At 38.9% G+C, this 16105-nt stretch overlaps 1 protein-coding gene across 2 annotated transcripts in view; it reads left to right on the forward strand.

Moving 5' to 3' along the window:
* Positions 1–16105, forward strand: part of DGCR2 (DiGeorge syndrome critical region gene 2) — a 45157-nt gene that overhangs the window by 15356 nt on the left and 13696 nt on the right. The window contains exons 2-5 of one of the 2 annotated variants that reach the window (XM_039560977.1): positions 4783–4905; positions 12628–12753; positions 13918–14137; positions 15122–15198. In XM_039560977.1, the coding sequence (XP_039416911.1) occupies positions 4783–4905; positions 12628–12753; positions 13918–14137; positions 15122–15198 (546 nt within the window). The remainder of the gene's footprint in view (positions 1–4782; positions 4906–12627; positions 12754–13917; positions 14138–15121; positions 15199–16105) is intronic. The other variant, XM_039560978.1, reaches the window with a different exon arrangement.

Below are 16105 nucleotides of genomic sequence, written 5' to 3' on the forward strand. Positions count from 1 at the left end.
AGGAGTACATGAGGTTGTTAAACCTGAAAGGGCTTCCTGGATCATTTTATAGTGGCCAAAATCTGTTTGCTCTGTGAAACACATGAATCTGGCTGGAAATTAGAGCGAGCATGTGTGTTGTATGTGTTTTATTAATCTATCTTGAAGTCCTTCCTGTGGACAATGCTTCTTGTAAATGGTTTTTTTTGAGTGCTTAGCAGAAAATCAGGAAATTAGCCTGCTGTAAAGAAAATTCAAAAAGCTAGTTGACCCGTGTTGAAATACATGATGAGTTCTGTGAAACACCTGGCATTCAGCATGCAGTGGGCAAAATCTTCAGAACAAAAGCTCTCAGTGAGTGTGTAAGCAACCACCTTGAAAGATTAGGTTTTTCCTGTATGAAACCTCAGTTTTTCTGTTAGTCAAAAATCTTGTTGGTTTTGCTGCTGGCTAACTTAGACAAAAAAATGTGATAGCTAAAGCAGATGAAGACCTCTTGTTTGTATGGCACTGTTTAAATTGATTTATAATCTGGTTTGATGAAGTAAATTTCCAACTGTTTTGTAAGTCTTCTTTTAAATTTTGAATTACAAGTCCAGGACTAGCCTTGGCAAGACGTCTTTTAGGTGAGGGACTTGTGGACAGGTTATATTATCTAATAACATGTCCCAGCAAGTTGGTATTGGATTTTTTTTGGCCTTCACTTGACAGTAAGTTTTATCTTGTGTTATGTATTAAGCTTGTAGAACTGATGGTCTGAATCTTTCATTTTTTCTGCTCTTTTTATATCAAGTTAAGGAGTTCCTTTCTTTCTTTATCCAATTTATAGTAGAGAAACAGGTGAAATGTTACCGGAGAACACACTGTTGTTACTTATTAATATTTCTGACAGACATTTGTTCAGGTACAGGTGTGCTGGTGAACCAGCAGCTTGCTTGGGGTTTAGGGAATAAACACAGTGTCATCATGAAAGCATGGAACCAGCAGTCAGGACAGCTGGCTTCCTACAGGTTCATCTTGTCTATAGCCTTTGGCAAATTTTTAATTTTTCACTACTTCATTGTAAGAGGGCAGAAGGATGTAGCGGTCGGCAAGATTGTTGAGGGTTTATGTTCTAGAAGTGCTTTGAGATAGTAAAATGAAGAGACTATCATGACACCTCACTGCTTCAAGTGTTCTCATGTTCTCACACTGCCTGAACTTTGTGATGTTTTGTGAGTTTATACTCAAAAAAAACCCCCCTACAATTGGTGCTATTTTCAGTGTTTTAGTTGTCTCCCTTCTTCCCAGCAAATGACAGATGCATTTAATTGCTCTACAATATGATTTCAGTGTATTAAATTTCATACTGCAGCATAGCAAAGACTGCATCTGATCCTTAAAAGAAAAAGAAGCCTTTTATGTTAGAATTGCACATGTGAATCATAATACTGCTGATGTCACTCATCACATCATATGTGAACACTGGGGGAGGTTGCATTTCCACATTTTCAGTTCGAGGCGGTTGTTGATGCCCTTGGCTTAATGTGGTCTTGTGCTTCTGCTCCAACAGCTGCTTGCTCTTAGCTGAACTTGTGCCATTACATATTTACCAATGATTTTGAAAATACAAAATGTTTCTGCATTTAACAGCTGGTGGAAAGTATGGTTTTAGTGCTGTGAGGAGGTGATAATTTAAGATACTTTTTTCATCTTTTCTTGCTGTGAGTTACCATCAACAGCTGTGAACTGCGAGGGATATCTGGCTGTAAGGACAGAAATGGGACTGGTATTTTTGAAATTTTTGCTACTCTTCAAAAGAACTGAAAATATATGGGTGAAGAAACAGTTTTTATTTACCACACCCCTGGAAAGTATAAAATCGGACCATGTGTTAAGTGATTACTTGCATTCCAGGAAAGGTGGATGGTCACATAATGTTGTATTGTTCAGTACTGCTCATAGATCTTCCTGACTCCTGTCCTGCTGCTGGCAGTGTGACTTGTCTTTTCTGTGATAGAGATGGGCTTGAGATGTTTTCATTTATCTGCTATTTTAACTTAAAAATAGCCTACTGATGTGAAATGCTTGACAGGGTTCTGGAGACCAGCACATACCCTGTGCATCCTTGCCTCTCCCAAATATCTCTGTTCATTGGCTGAGTATCTTACAGCTTTGTTACAGACTTCCATCTATTTTTATGTCTGCATCTTACCACCGCTGGCTCTGGGTTGGGATGGCTCAGGAGGGCTTATTGACAGGGATTTTAATTTCACAGTGTTTCTTTGTGCCGCGTTTCCCCCCTCCGCAGTAGAATTGCATAGCAGTTCATATTCCTTGGTCTGGAATAATTAGTGCATCTGACAGCATGATCTCCATTGGGAACAATGGTGCAGCTGGTCTGAAAGGTGTTTTAATAGAAATGTTTTGTACTCTTCCATGTATCCACATTCTTCAGAGAGGAGTGTCTCTCTAACACAGGAAGTAATGACATTACTGCATGTAGCTGGCATTTTTTTAATGCCCATAATATTGAGATGGAGTCATCCTTTTATCTGAACCAGTCATATGTACTTGTATGTAAAATAATACTAGCATCTATGAAATTGCAGACAAACAAAAGTATTTTTGACTGTTTTTCCCATGTGCAGGTTGGCATTCCTGGTGGATGCTGCATGTGAAGCCAGAAGGCTGCAGAATAACTTTGTTCACAGGGTGTATGCGTGAATTCCATTGAAATCAAGCAGTAAAAGAAAAAATCAAGTTTATTTTAAAGTATTGAATTTTGCCATAACTACAGGTGGATGCAGTGAAAACCTGCAGCTGGACTGAGGATAGTCTTTGATGTGTTAAAAGCTCTACCACAGGCCCCAGTGTAAATTCTGGGCTTGAAACTGTAGTAGCAGGACTTTCTAAGGAACCTCCCACTGTGTCCTGACCTTGTGCAAAAGTGGTGAAAGAAGCTGCAGTGATTTACCAAAAAATTGGCATTTTTCTGTGGACTTGAAATCTGAATGCTTTTAATTTCAGCTTGAAGTTTTGTATTTGTTTGGTTTGGTGGTTTGTGTGTTGTTGGTTTTTTCCTCTAACTTAGAAAGAGATTTAATTAACTCAAAGAGATTCGATTTGAAATTATTTAGCTTTAAGATAGATTTTAAATTTTCTCACTTGGTACGTTGGGCAAGTGAAGCTTTTCCCCCCATTCTTTATCCCCCTCTTGTTTTACTCCCCTTTCCCTCTTCAGGCTAAGTAAATTATTTAATATTTTGTTCTGAGGGGGAAGTCATTATGCCTAGTGATTTAACTTTTTGTTTTCTGTTTCCCCTGTGCTCATTCTCTGTTAGCTGTTTGGGCTGAGTAAAGCTCTAAATGGGTGAGAACACTCTGTCATGCTGTCAGGTCTGTTGTTGCCATCAGTAGTCTGGCAGGTCGGTGTGAGTTCTTAGCATCGTGTGACCTGAATGTTTGCTCTGAGTAGGTGGTTGCTAAGAGGATGTGCCTGCTTTTATTTTTCTAGAGGAGCAGGTCTGTGCTTTATAGAGGAACCAGTAGTAGGACTGGATTTTAGTCTAACACCGAATTAGAAGCTTGTTATCAATATGTTATACCAATTACTAGGTGTATGTGTGCAGCTTTCATTGAGAGTGCACGGTGACTGGGTTTATTACGCCCAGTCATGTTGTTTGAACGCTTAAATGTGACCTCTGTCTTGATTTAGCTTAGACATGTGTTTCAAGAAGTAACAACTGCAATTACAGTCTCCTCTTATATTGTAAACTGTGGATGAGAGAATGCATACCTGTATTTTAAATTCTCTTTTAGAGATTTCCTTCTGCAACACAGTTGCCTACTGGATCCATTCAAAATCAATATGTTTTACTTATAAACTTCTTTTTCTTTTTCTGTTTAAAGAGGTGCTCATTCTCTAGACATAAATTACCTGGGATTAGTGCAGCTCAGTGAGAGGAAAATATGCTAAGTTGTTCAAAAACAGTGGTTGGAAATTTGACAACCACTATGTAGAAGAAAAATGGACAATGATGGTCAGGTGCACAAGTGAGCCTGTGGATGGTGATGGTACTGGCAGACTGGCTGTGAACAAGCTTAGAATTGTTCACTTTTGTAGACAGACCCTTTTCTTCATTGCAAACTGTTTTTATAATGCTAATTAGGTGTGACAGTGTATTGATGGCAAGTAGGCAGTGAACTCACAGAAGCAGGAGCTACATGTTTGCAGATAGTGACAGTTTCTAGTAAAGGATATGTTCACATGGAGAAATTCTACAAAAGAGCTGAAGCTAGAAAGTGAAAACAGGTCCATGGATATAGATACTTTTTTTTACAAGTAGTTCTGTGAAATGTCTCTAAGTCAGGCTGGACGTTTGTGCAGGTCTAGTGGGTCCTGGCATGCACACTGATTAGAATGGAAATAGGATTCTGAGGTTGTTGCGTAACGTAGCACTCAACTGCTGAAGCATATTTTTGTTGAACTTTGGTTCTGAGAAGACTGAATAAGTACTCCTCAATGCCCCACAAGAAGTAAATGGGTACTGCTGTGGTAATAGCTGCTCACAGGCTATTTTTATCAGGAAGATTTTACCATGGATGTCTTGAGAGAATTATTTCTCATACCTTCCTGTCAAAACCACAAACATGCAGTTTAGAACATGAAGTGATCTGAAGTTTTTAACGGGCTGAGTTAACCAGAGATGTTGTCTGTTAGGCTTCAGTGGTCCATTATATGACAGATGATTAATATATGTATAAATTTGCAAGAATAAATGACACTTCAAGCAAAGCACAATTTTTTTTCTTCTTTCCCAGAGCTCCGCTGCACCCCAGGGCAGTTTGCGTGTCGGAGTGGTACCATCCAGTGCATCCCTTCAAACTGGCAGTGTGATGGATGGCCCACCTGCGAGGACGAGAGCGATGAAGTTGACTGTCCAGGTAAGTAAATCTAAGAAAGAGTGCTCAGCCCTGTGCCAGCTTTGCAGGAGTACTTTGACTCTTTCAGATGGCTTGCTTATTTTTATTTGAAATTGGCAATTGCTTGGTAGACTGTACCCATTATTAACAAAGGTTGAGTTGGCTTCTCTTCGTTTTGAGCAGCTAATGCCACAAACAGTTTTTTGCTTGTCTGACTTACGCTTCTATTCTTACGGTCTGAGCAGGTATCCTGAAGATGACTAGAGTTTGTGGTCTAAAAAGAGACTTTCCTGACAAGGAAAAAATCATGTTGCATTTAAACTGAAATGGCACGTAAGCCTGTGGTTAAATTTGGAATTACTGATTTGGTTGCGTATCACTCAGATGGTGCTGGGTGACATTGTTGGACTTGGGTAGAGAGCTTGTTTTATTGCTCCCTGTTCTGATTATGCTTCTTGTGCTTAAGTGGAGAACTTTGTTCTGACAGACAAGCTGGTATATTTGCACTTCATAAGCTCCTATGACCATATGCTTTGAGGAGCCTGTCACCAGCAGTGGATCTCTGCTAAAGCTACTGGATATTGAGCTCTGCTTAAAAACAGGAAAAGAAAAATTGTAACTAGATAATCGCAATTTTGAATGTTTTCGGTTGTTCTTGAAAAACAGGCCAGTGGAGCTCTTTCTGTGTATCTTAAAAGTGTAGTGACCTGTAATGTTTTTTCTGTTAAGAACAATGAGACAGATATCTGAAAGCATGAATTCAACTGTGGCATAATTCAGAACTTTTTACAGTGTGACTAAATTACATTCAAAAACTGTTTTAAGGAGCTCTTTGCCAGTGCACTACTTAATTTTCTTGGCAGAGAATCACATGAACTCTGTGGCATTGTTGTAACAGCATTCAGTCTGTCATCATTCTGAGTTCTCAGCTATTTTAGAGAGGTGCTACAAAATAGTAGCATTGATGTTTTACAGCAACAAACTCTTCTAAGTATTCATATAATCTAAAGGAATTAGAGAAGTAAATCCAACACTCAAACTTTGAAACTGGGCTGTAGTTAGCCATCTCCCCAGCGTGTGCTATGGACAAATAATTAAAAGAACGTCAGTGGTCTTTTAAGAAAACTTTTCCTTAGTTTGTGTGTGTGAATGTGCAGCAAAGGGGAAAAGCATTGGTAGTTTCTTCTGACATTGAAAATTAAGCTGTGCCACTGGTAATCTATTTAAGGATATTCTTTACAATGTGGATGTCCTAAAGAGAATTGCTTTTATAGCTGTGCTGTTATTCTTCTTTTTAGCTAACTTTGGCCAAATGTGAAAAAGCTACGGACCTAATAAAATTCTGGAGTATAATGGAATTCAGTGACTAGGGGAAGGCAGTCACGTTAATGTTTGGATTTACATGAAAAGCTCTGAAGACGTTGCTTGTGGGAACATTTGAACTTCCACATTAGTGGAAAACTGTTTTTATCTTCTCCTGTTTCTGATGTATTCATCAGCAACCTTAAGTTGCTGCATGGAGTGTGCACCAGGATGGCATTGACTAAGGACTGGAGTTCCAAAGGATGTCTGGTGTATGGATAGGAGGAGGATTTTATGGTAGCAACATTTCTCAATACATAGGTTCTGGTGTTGTGTTTGGGGTGTAGGTCTCACTGGATGGTCTAGCCTGACACGATGAGGAGAACTTGAAGGTTAAAGAAATGAAATGTGGGAGAGACTTGATTCACCACCATGCAGGAGGAGAAGAATAATGTGTGTAAAGAATACCAGAGGAGAAAATGCTGGACGGCATAGAGAAGGAAAGTATTCCACTTGATGAGAGGAGTAATTAGATAAGTAATTGGTGAAAAGGCTGTGCTCAGTAAAACAGCCAGAAAGCAGGTGTGGTGTTTGTGAAAGAACTGAGATATTCGCACAGTAATGCGAGGAGTGCAGCCAGCAAACCAGAGGAACAAGAACTACTGGTGTAGGATGTAAAAACTATTATACCTGTAACAAAAAAATTGCCGGGATTGCATCGTGACCTGCAATGGGTGTTGAAGGGCAAGTATTATTCGGAGCTGTCAAGAATAAGGAGAGGTTGATGTGCATGGGAATGCTGTGCTGGAGCATAAAGAGGAGTAGCATCAATGAAAGTAAACCTGAGGCCAGAATCAGTTTGGAAGAGCACAGTGTGCTTGTGTTGAGGAAAGCAATACATACGTGACGAGTCATAGGAGAGACTGTCTTGGGACATTGATTGGGGAGCTAATGCTACTAATAATAGTAACATAGTCATACTCAGGAGTGGCAACTTTCTTCTTTGGCCACCGAATTAACAAGAAATGATGCAGCTTTAAATTTAGAAAATACCTTTGGAATAGATGAGCAGTTGTGTGATGATTCAGCTAAATGTAAACACTTTAATTAAAAAGTTCTTCCCTTCAATAAAGGCAGGCTGAACACCTGAGAGAGCTGGTTAGTGAAGCCACCTGGACTTGTGAAACCTGGAGAATTACAGTATCTTTAAATTAAAAGGCACAAAACTCTCTGGAGCATGAAAAGAAAGTGTGCAAGAAAGGGCCCTGAATCTAGTTGGGAAGCTTGTTAATCTTCAGCCTTTGAGCCACTAATGGCACACTCCAACATGAGCAACTCGAAAGAGATCAGTGGCAGTGAATTAGTGTTTTGTGGTGATGTTAAGTGTGTTTCAGTGACTACTTAGTCATGTTGGTGTTTTGAAAGGTTTATTACAAAACCATTGTAAGTTGTTGGCCACTGTTGGTTCACCTTTTTTAGGCCTAATTTAATTTGTGTTAGTAACAAAGGTCCTATTAAAAGAAGAGGATCCGTAATTAATAAATTAGTTTGGTAATCGTGTATTGGCTGAAGTACAAGAAACATTCCAAATTGTAAGACTTTTTGTTTGAATTTCTTCTGGCATTTTTTTCAGAACACAATTAGGTAAGACATATAATTCATTGACAATCTGAATAAATGTATGAGATGCCTATTTCTTGCTATATTTCTCTGGAGATTGTCATGATAGTTGTTTTTATTCTTGCTGTCTCTTATCACAATGACCATTTTCCTCTAAAACATGGAATTCCTTTCAGTCCCAAATTTGCCATGTGCAAAGTACTGTTCCCCCTGCCCTTCCCAATAGGCACCCGTGTGGCAGTGGAATCTGCTGCAGAGATTAGCCTCAATTCATCTCTCTGATAGACTAAAACCAGGGGCTGTTTGCTCTTAAGAGCATACTAACAATTGCTGGGAGGGTTTATTATGTAGCATGTGCCTGTGACTCGCTTGTACTTCAGCAGTGGAGCTTCATGAAGTTCATGGACTGTTCCATGTCAACAGTACTTGATCCTAAACATAGTTTATCCCAAAGGGGTATATTCTATAAAATGGTAGAAACAGGCATTAATATTTTGAACCAGGACTTCTGCAAATGGGAATTTATTACTTCTAATCACTTTCTCTTCTATTTCTACATAAGCAATCAAAGTAGAAGCATACCTTTTCATCTTTATGAAAGTTCTGTATTTAAACCCGTAAGAGGGAAGGGATCTGCAGTTTACCTTTTACTGCTTATTGGATTTCCAGCTTTGCTTCTAACAGAATATATATCAACTTCTGCAGATATCCTACCTTCTTTGCAGGCCTTCTGGTCTAACTCATTTTCAGGAGGCTGAGCAGAGCAGGGTTTAGTATAGCTCTGGCTGTGTTTTCCTCCCAAACTGCAGGCTTGATGGTTTTTTGTGCTGCCTATGAATGAGAATGGATGTCTTAAACTCGAGTGCCCTTCATAAATCCTATCCATATCAGTTTTACATCTTTCCCTTCTGATGAAGCAGCAGCTGCAGCAACCTGTTTTGAAGTGATCAAAAACAGCTTTGTGTTTTGTTTCCCCAAGGATATTTTGTATGGTTGAAGTGACTCTTGACATTTGTGCACTTTTTAGTGCATCTCCTTTTAAAAGCTAGGTATTAATGATAAAAACCTGAGCATTTCCACACCTTTCCTGAGCCCTTGCTGAACTCCTATTTTTTTTTACCCTACCTGGTGGTGTATAAATTATAAGCTGTTTTCTGTCAGTCCGTTACCTTGAATAGCACTCAGCACAGCAGGATGCTGCTCTTGGTTGGCATTGATGTCCTAGCACAATATAGTTGATAACACACAGCATGGAGCTGCTTCATCTGGGAAGAATTACTCCTCTCTGGGAGCTTCTGAACTATGTTTCCAAATACTGAAGCACAAAACTGGACTTAATCTTCAAGTTCTCTCACCTCTCAAATTACCAGATGCAAGTGGAAGCTTTCTAAGCTTTTAGTGGGTAATATGCTGGACAGAAAATTTGAAGCTTAGGGGACAAGGCAGCTTTTATGTAAATTTTGAGAATCTGTGTCTTTAAACAGGAGCAGCTCAAATCTTGGAACTGTTAAGATATGGCAAGACCTGGTTGCTTCACAAGCAGTTTAATTTTGACATCATTTGACATAGTACATCAATACTTATGAAGGATTTTTCTTGAGTGACCTGACATCTGTGACACAGAGGTTTTCCAAAAGGTAGAAGGACCCATCAGCATGGCAAACTTCCATTCTGAATTGGCAGCTTCAAGTTTTAAACAACTGAAAATAGCCACAGAATCACCACTGTTGAACAACTTCCTTGAGGTACAGCCCTATACTTAGACTATAATTGTGCTGGAGTGAATTAGATAGCAACTATAAATTGGAAGGAGCTGGGTGAATACTAATCATGACTTGATCCAGTGGGAAACAGATTGGAGGATACTTGTGTTCACCACACTAGTATTCAAAGGGTGAAAAAAAATAGTGCCCCATGAATTTTTCCTTGAACCAGTTTTTTCATTTTCTGCACCAACTAGCCAGCAAGTGACATTTCTGGAGTAATTTTATAAAGTCAAAGGAAACAGATCTGTATCTGTCTTGGCTAGTAAAAATATCACTGTTGCTGTTACTGCCTGTGGTTGTAGTATTTAGAAGAATAAAGATCTTTGGAAAATAACTGATCTTCCAAAATTTGATAGCTTTCAGAATATGAAGTGTGCATGTAAGCACTGAAAATGATGGCCTTTTCTTTGTGAAACACTCAAACATGTTTAGGTTCTGATTTTCTGACTGAAGTTGTTATCTTAAGAGTCCATGGCACTCTAATTTACCACAAGATTAAATTATTTATAAAAAGGAAGTAGGAAAAGCAAAGTACATGGAAAATTCTTTTGCAGAGTATTGTTAAAGTAAAATAGAAAACCAGTCCAATTACACCTTTGCCACCAGAATCTGCAACAGCTTTTCATGGCACTCAAGTGATGTAGAGGCTTGTTAGCATCTCTTTATTGCCCTGGAAAAAGTTGTCATCGTTGCTTTTCTTGGGAGACAGATATTCAGGTCAAATAGAAACAATTTAATATTTGAAGAGCACCAGTTTATTTAGCAGCTGACAGTATTGGGCTTGAACAAGTGACTTGTGGTGGCTGCTTTGTGCCACTTCAGTCCTGGTTTCAGCAGCGAATCTGCTGACAAGGGCAGATGCTGAGGAAGGAATGAGTTCTGCTTCCTGGGTGCAGACTGATGGAACTCTCTTCGTGTGGGAAGCTATTTTTCAAAGCATCTGGCATAAATTCTGTTAATTTAGGATGTTAGCCTGTGTAACTCTTCCTTAACCTTGCATGTTAAAACCTGTGAACTTTTGTTTTATTCCTGGGGGAGATAAATTGTTAAGTCCTCGTGGGCGTTCTGTTTAGCTGCAGAGGGTCAGCCATATGGTGCTGCATCTGCTCTCACTTCTGAAAGGGAGCTGATTCTTCATGTGTTTGGTTCTGACTGGTTCTTTGGGTTTAGCTGTTACCATTTAATGCCATGGGAAAATAGAGCTCCCCGTGCTGAGCTCAGTAGAATTTGATAAAGCATTCTACATTAGTTAGTGTTATTTTTAAAGTCTTGCTATAATTGAAGATTTGCTTTTTTAGTGTCTCAGTATCGCTCTGACAATCAGAGTGTAGATAGTGCTACTGAACCATTAGCATTAAAAACAGATTCTAAAACTAAAAATAGATTAGCCTTTAATAAAAAAATCAGTAATCTCCACTGTCAAATTATTTTACCATTTTGTGTCCTTTGAAATGTACACTGACTGAATTTCTTGGCACTGACTTCTTGCCTGTGATAGATAGCATATTCTAATATTGAACACTAGAATTACTACTTTATTCCTGTAAGGCCATGCAAGTGTATTATGCACAGCCATTCCTTAATGGGTGATCTCTGTAGACATGTAATTCCTAGGATAATGTGATAATTAAATAGTCCTTGCTTATCCCATTAACCCAGGGCAAACGCAGTATGCTAGAGCCAGATGAATGCAAAGCAACTTTGCTGTTCCTGGGCTCCAGCTAGGGATTTTTTTGCTCATCAGTGCCTACATTTGTTCCAAGGAGTGCACTGTTTGATGTTGGGTCTTGTGGAGGTCTTTCCCCCAGGTAATGCACTGAACAGCCTCCAACTTGGGGTTTAAATTACCGTGAAATTGCTGTGGACCTCTTGCTTTCTAAAGATAGTCTGAAAAGAGAAAGTTTTACTGATGTGATTTCATATATATTTCAAACAGATGTAGTTAAACCTGTTAAAGACGACTGTGTAGCTTCTCTTTATTTGGGATCGTGACTAGTTTATTTGGTTTAGTGAGGTAACCTATGACATGAGGCTAAATGGAGCTAATCAGCTGTAAAGGAAAATAAGCAGATTTTTTATATAGAAGTGAATGTCTACATAGTTCTGTGCCAGTTAAACCCTATTACCTTCAATAGTGTCTAGTAGTATTAAGTAACATACAAGCAGATATTTATAATGCTTATATTCTTGGGGTTTTAATTTTTCTCTTTTTAAGGTTAGTCCCTTGTTTCCACGTTAATCTTTCTCGGTGCCCATCTCCATCTTTCTCTAAGGTTTCTCTCCGCCACTGTGCCAGCCTTCCTGCTTAGGAACCTGCTAGTTTTGCAGGCTATGGCCTGCCCTGCAGTGCCTCCACCTGAACTGAGTGTTCCTTATTTACTCCTGGTAGGCACATGGAGCCCTCCAGTCTCTTTTCTTGAAAAACGTCTTACACCATGTTCTTCCAAAGTTACTGAATCCAGTTGTCATGTACACCTGTTAACCCTGACACTGAGATGAGGGGGTGTGTGGGTTTATTTCAGAAGTCATGAACTAACATTTCCTTTAGAAGCTTGAGCGTGAATAAAAAAGCCTTGTTCTTCTGGCCGAAGATGGGTCTCCTTTCCTGGTTTTAATTACATCCTACATCTCAAACAATGTGTTGGAAAATGTACTGGAGGGGTTGTCTTATGTCCTTGAACACACAGCTGAGGAACAAAGCAGCTGGAGAGTGGGTAGTTCTGTAAACAGGAACAGATACAGTGTGCCAGGGATGATGCATTTGCTGCAGCAGTTGAAATGGTGAGCAGCAAGTCCTGTGTACAACTGCAGGCTGGTGAGAATCTGCCAAAATATTTCGTTTACTCTGCACGACTCAGGTAACAGCTTGTTGGTTCTTTTCAGTTGAAGGTCCTTCAGTTACCTACTGAGTAAAACTGTAAGGACCTGCCATCTTTGTTTACCTGAGTCATGTATCACATATGTCTTGAATTAAAACCCAGAGCAAGTTTAATAAAATGAAATCTGCCTTTGCATGCATCTTTCACCAGTACTAACTATTCCTTCTGGTCCCCAGGCTTGACAGGGGACCAGCGAACTTACCATGGGAAGGAGAATGTGGACTCGAGGCACAATCGAGGGAGAGGAGGAGAGACCACCCGCTTCCACACCGTCAACATGGCACAGCCTGTCCGATTTAGCAGTAAGTTGCAGACTGGGAAATCTGGGCCATCTTTCTGCTAATTAATTTAGAAATTTAGGCTATTTTAAAATGAAAAAGTAATAGTCTTGCATAGTCTCTTGCATAGCTTTTTGACCAAACTTTGACATGTTCTGGTATTTCAGGTGATTGTGCGTTTCTTTTATATATGTCCTGCTATATTGCATGGTTTATATAGCAGACCAGTACATGCAAAGAATGCTACTTCCTTATTAATCCTGGTTTTGTGAAACCAGAGTTGGAATTTTCTGTTATAACTCGCTGCAGTTACAGAAAACTGAATTAAGAGACTTGAGAACAGAACTGTGAATTGAAAGGAACAGAAAACAGTTTTCGAATTTTAAGTTTCTTAGGTCATGCAAAATTAATAGGGCAGATGCTAAAATCATATTTCACGTCTGTTTTAAATGTCATCCTCCTCTCCTGTGATTCTCTCTATTAGTCACCCATCACCTCCAAGAATGTCAGTCAAAAGCCTGTGGGCCTATTTCACCCAGAAATGCCTCAAGGCTTTTGTTTCAGATTCCCTCAGTTGAGTTAATTGAAAGAAAGCAGAAACAGCAGTTCACACCATCACCTTCTTAATTCCTAAAGATCTGCCTTACAGTGGTTTTTTCTCCAAAGCAACCAAGAATTTCCCCAGAACTATCATCTTTAATGACTGACTCTGGGAGCAGGATTATGTGAATACTATTGAGACTGTAAGAGTAGGTTGAAAACTCCACAGCAAGTTGGATGTATTGGTAACCACCTAATAGAAAGACACAGTCATTAAACTGGGCACCTCTGAGGTTTTTGTGCTGCTTGTTTTTACTTGGATTGATCAAATTTATTGGTTTTATAAAGATGTGCAGGGAAATATCTTCCACAGTAGATGGTCAGTCTTAATTAAAGATTTTAAAGGCTGTGACAATGTGACAGAACTTTGCTAGAAATGTCATCTTTTTAAAAACATGTAAAAAAAATATCAACATTTATCAGAAGCTGTAGTAAAGTAAGTCTTCAGGGATCTGTAATGTGTGCACCTTCTCCTGCGGAGGTGAAGTGTACACGCTGTTGTATGTACGTGTCTCAGTGATTATTGATTAGGATGCATTATATTAAAGATCCTAATTTTGGGGGAATGGTTTCCCTTCTATTCTTCATGTTTCCTAGGAAAGTGCCCAACAGGATGGCACCACTATGAGGGCACAGCCAGCTGTTACAGGGTGTATTTAAATGGGGAGAACTACTGGGACGCTGTGCAGACATGTCAGCGGGTGAACGGATCCCTCGCCACCTTCACTGCAGACCAGGAGCTGCGGTTCATCCTGGCACAGGAGTGGGACTTGGAAGAAAAAACATTTGTAAGGAAGGACCAGCGTAGGTGAGTGGGAAGAAAGGGACAAAGATTTCGTGTTAGAGAATGGTTTCTGTGTGGTACAAATGCTGGTGGTTCAGTTTGTGTAGAAAACCTAATGGTAAAATTGACATCAGGTGAATAACCCAGTATGAACATGCTGGTTGGCTGCTTGGCAGGGGCCCATCTGCGGTTTTGTGTTTTAATTAATATTAACAGATAATTCAATTCAGCAGAGTCTTTTTATCAGCAGAGTCTTTTTATCTTCAGGTTGTCTTAGCAATGTACAGGTATTCTTGAGCTGCATCAGGGAAGGTGGATTTAACAAGACTTTGCTGCTGCACTGCCTTGTATAGAAATAATTATTTAGATTTTTCAACAAGATTTTGGTTTCCACGAAGTACCTGTAGCACTAACAAAGACGGCAACTTTGAGGTAGGAATGAAGTAAAAAGGCATTTTGAGTTGCAACTATGTTTGGGTGCTTTAGATATTTCATTCTATTAGTTCACTACAAACAATTCCTTCTTTTTCTGCATATGGGTTTTTAGTCAGACTCATGGGCTGCCATGATGGATCACCAGGAGTGGCTCAGTAATGTTTTCTTTTTGTATCTGGAGAGTTAAATGGTTTGATCCAGAACAGTCTGACCTAAGTTTATGTTTAGAAATACTTGACTTCTGAATGCTGCTGTGTGATTTTTGGGTTTGAGATACTGAAGTGCTGCCTTGACAACACAATTAGGGTGCTGCATATGAGTAGAAATAAAAGACACAGTCAGTTATAATTTGTAAACATAGAAAACTACCAAATATTTTATATTTTCCTCTATTCCTCAACTGTAATCTCTCTCCATTGCCAATGTATGGGCCAGAAAGATAAGGAAAAAAGTAATCAGAATGTTTTGAAAGTTATCTTTTACATATGAAGACATTGGAAAGTTCTGTGTAATTTAATTTGTTACTATGTTTTTGGCCTGTATCTGCAGAATGTAACTTAATTTGTTTTGCAGATTCTGGGTGGGATATCAGTATGTGATCACCAATCGAAATCACTCTCTGGAAGGTCACTGGGAAGTAGCTTATAAAGGTAGGTCTCTCAAATTACTGCTTAGTTCAGTGCCCATGGGAACTTTGTTAAAGCATGAATATGATTTGCAAGAACGTGACTTCTTTCACTGCTGGTGTTGAAAGGTGAACTGCTTCGCTTTACAGTGTAGAAGTGGAAGAGTTTAATACTCAATACGCATCTTATTTTAAAGTTTAAGAAGTTTTTGGTTTTTCACGCTGCTGTGGAAAGAACATGTTTCAGTTATTTGGGCTTTCCCCTTGATTAAGATAGAGAAAGGAAGCTACTCTGTAATTTCTCATTCTTTTTGGTGAATGTTTAGGTGAACTGCTGGTTCCTGGTTCTAGTTTTTGCAGACTAGTGTAGCATGTTTGGAGGTTTCAGCTTTTCAAAAATTGGTAGAATTTTATATACTAAAACAACACACTTGAATTTTGCAGAATTTACCCATATTTTTTCTTTTTACCCATATTTTTTCTTTTTAAAGTATTTCAGGTAGTTTACTTAAACCGTGTCAGGATTTGCATAATCCCAGAAATAGATCCCATTTTATATGAAAAAGTGAACATTAATTTGGTGGGTGTCACTGGCTAAACCCTTTCAATTGCAAAACAAGCAGCTCCCTCTGCTGAAAATGCAAAGTTATGTTTCTACATCTTTTATTTTTAACTAATTCAGTTGATAGATTAGTTAAAGTCATTATACGAACTCTTATGCGTACAGTTGCCTGTCTAATTGCTGTACTGGTTTAGGTAATGGAAAATTTAAAACAAAGGTGGTTTTTTTTTTTAAGCATCAGCACTGTGAATTCCAGTGTAGTATTTGAAAACTAATCTGAATAGGTTTTTTTCTCATACATAGTTTTCGGTATCCATGGAGAATCTGGAAGGAAGACTTTCCTTTAGGTATAGATACATAATTATGGTCA

This window comes from Corvus cornix, chromosome 15, assembly GCF_000738735.6.
Source record: "Corvus cornix cornix isolate S_Up_H32 chromosome 15, ASM73873v5, whole genome shotgun sequence".
Classification (NCBI taxonomy): domain Eukaryota; kingdom Metazoa; phylum Chordata; class Aves; order Passeriformes; family Corvidae; genus Corvus; species Corvus cornix.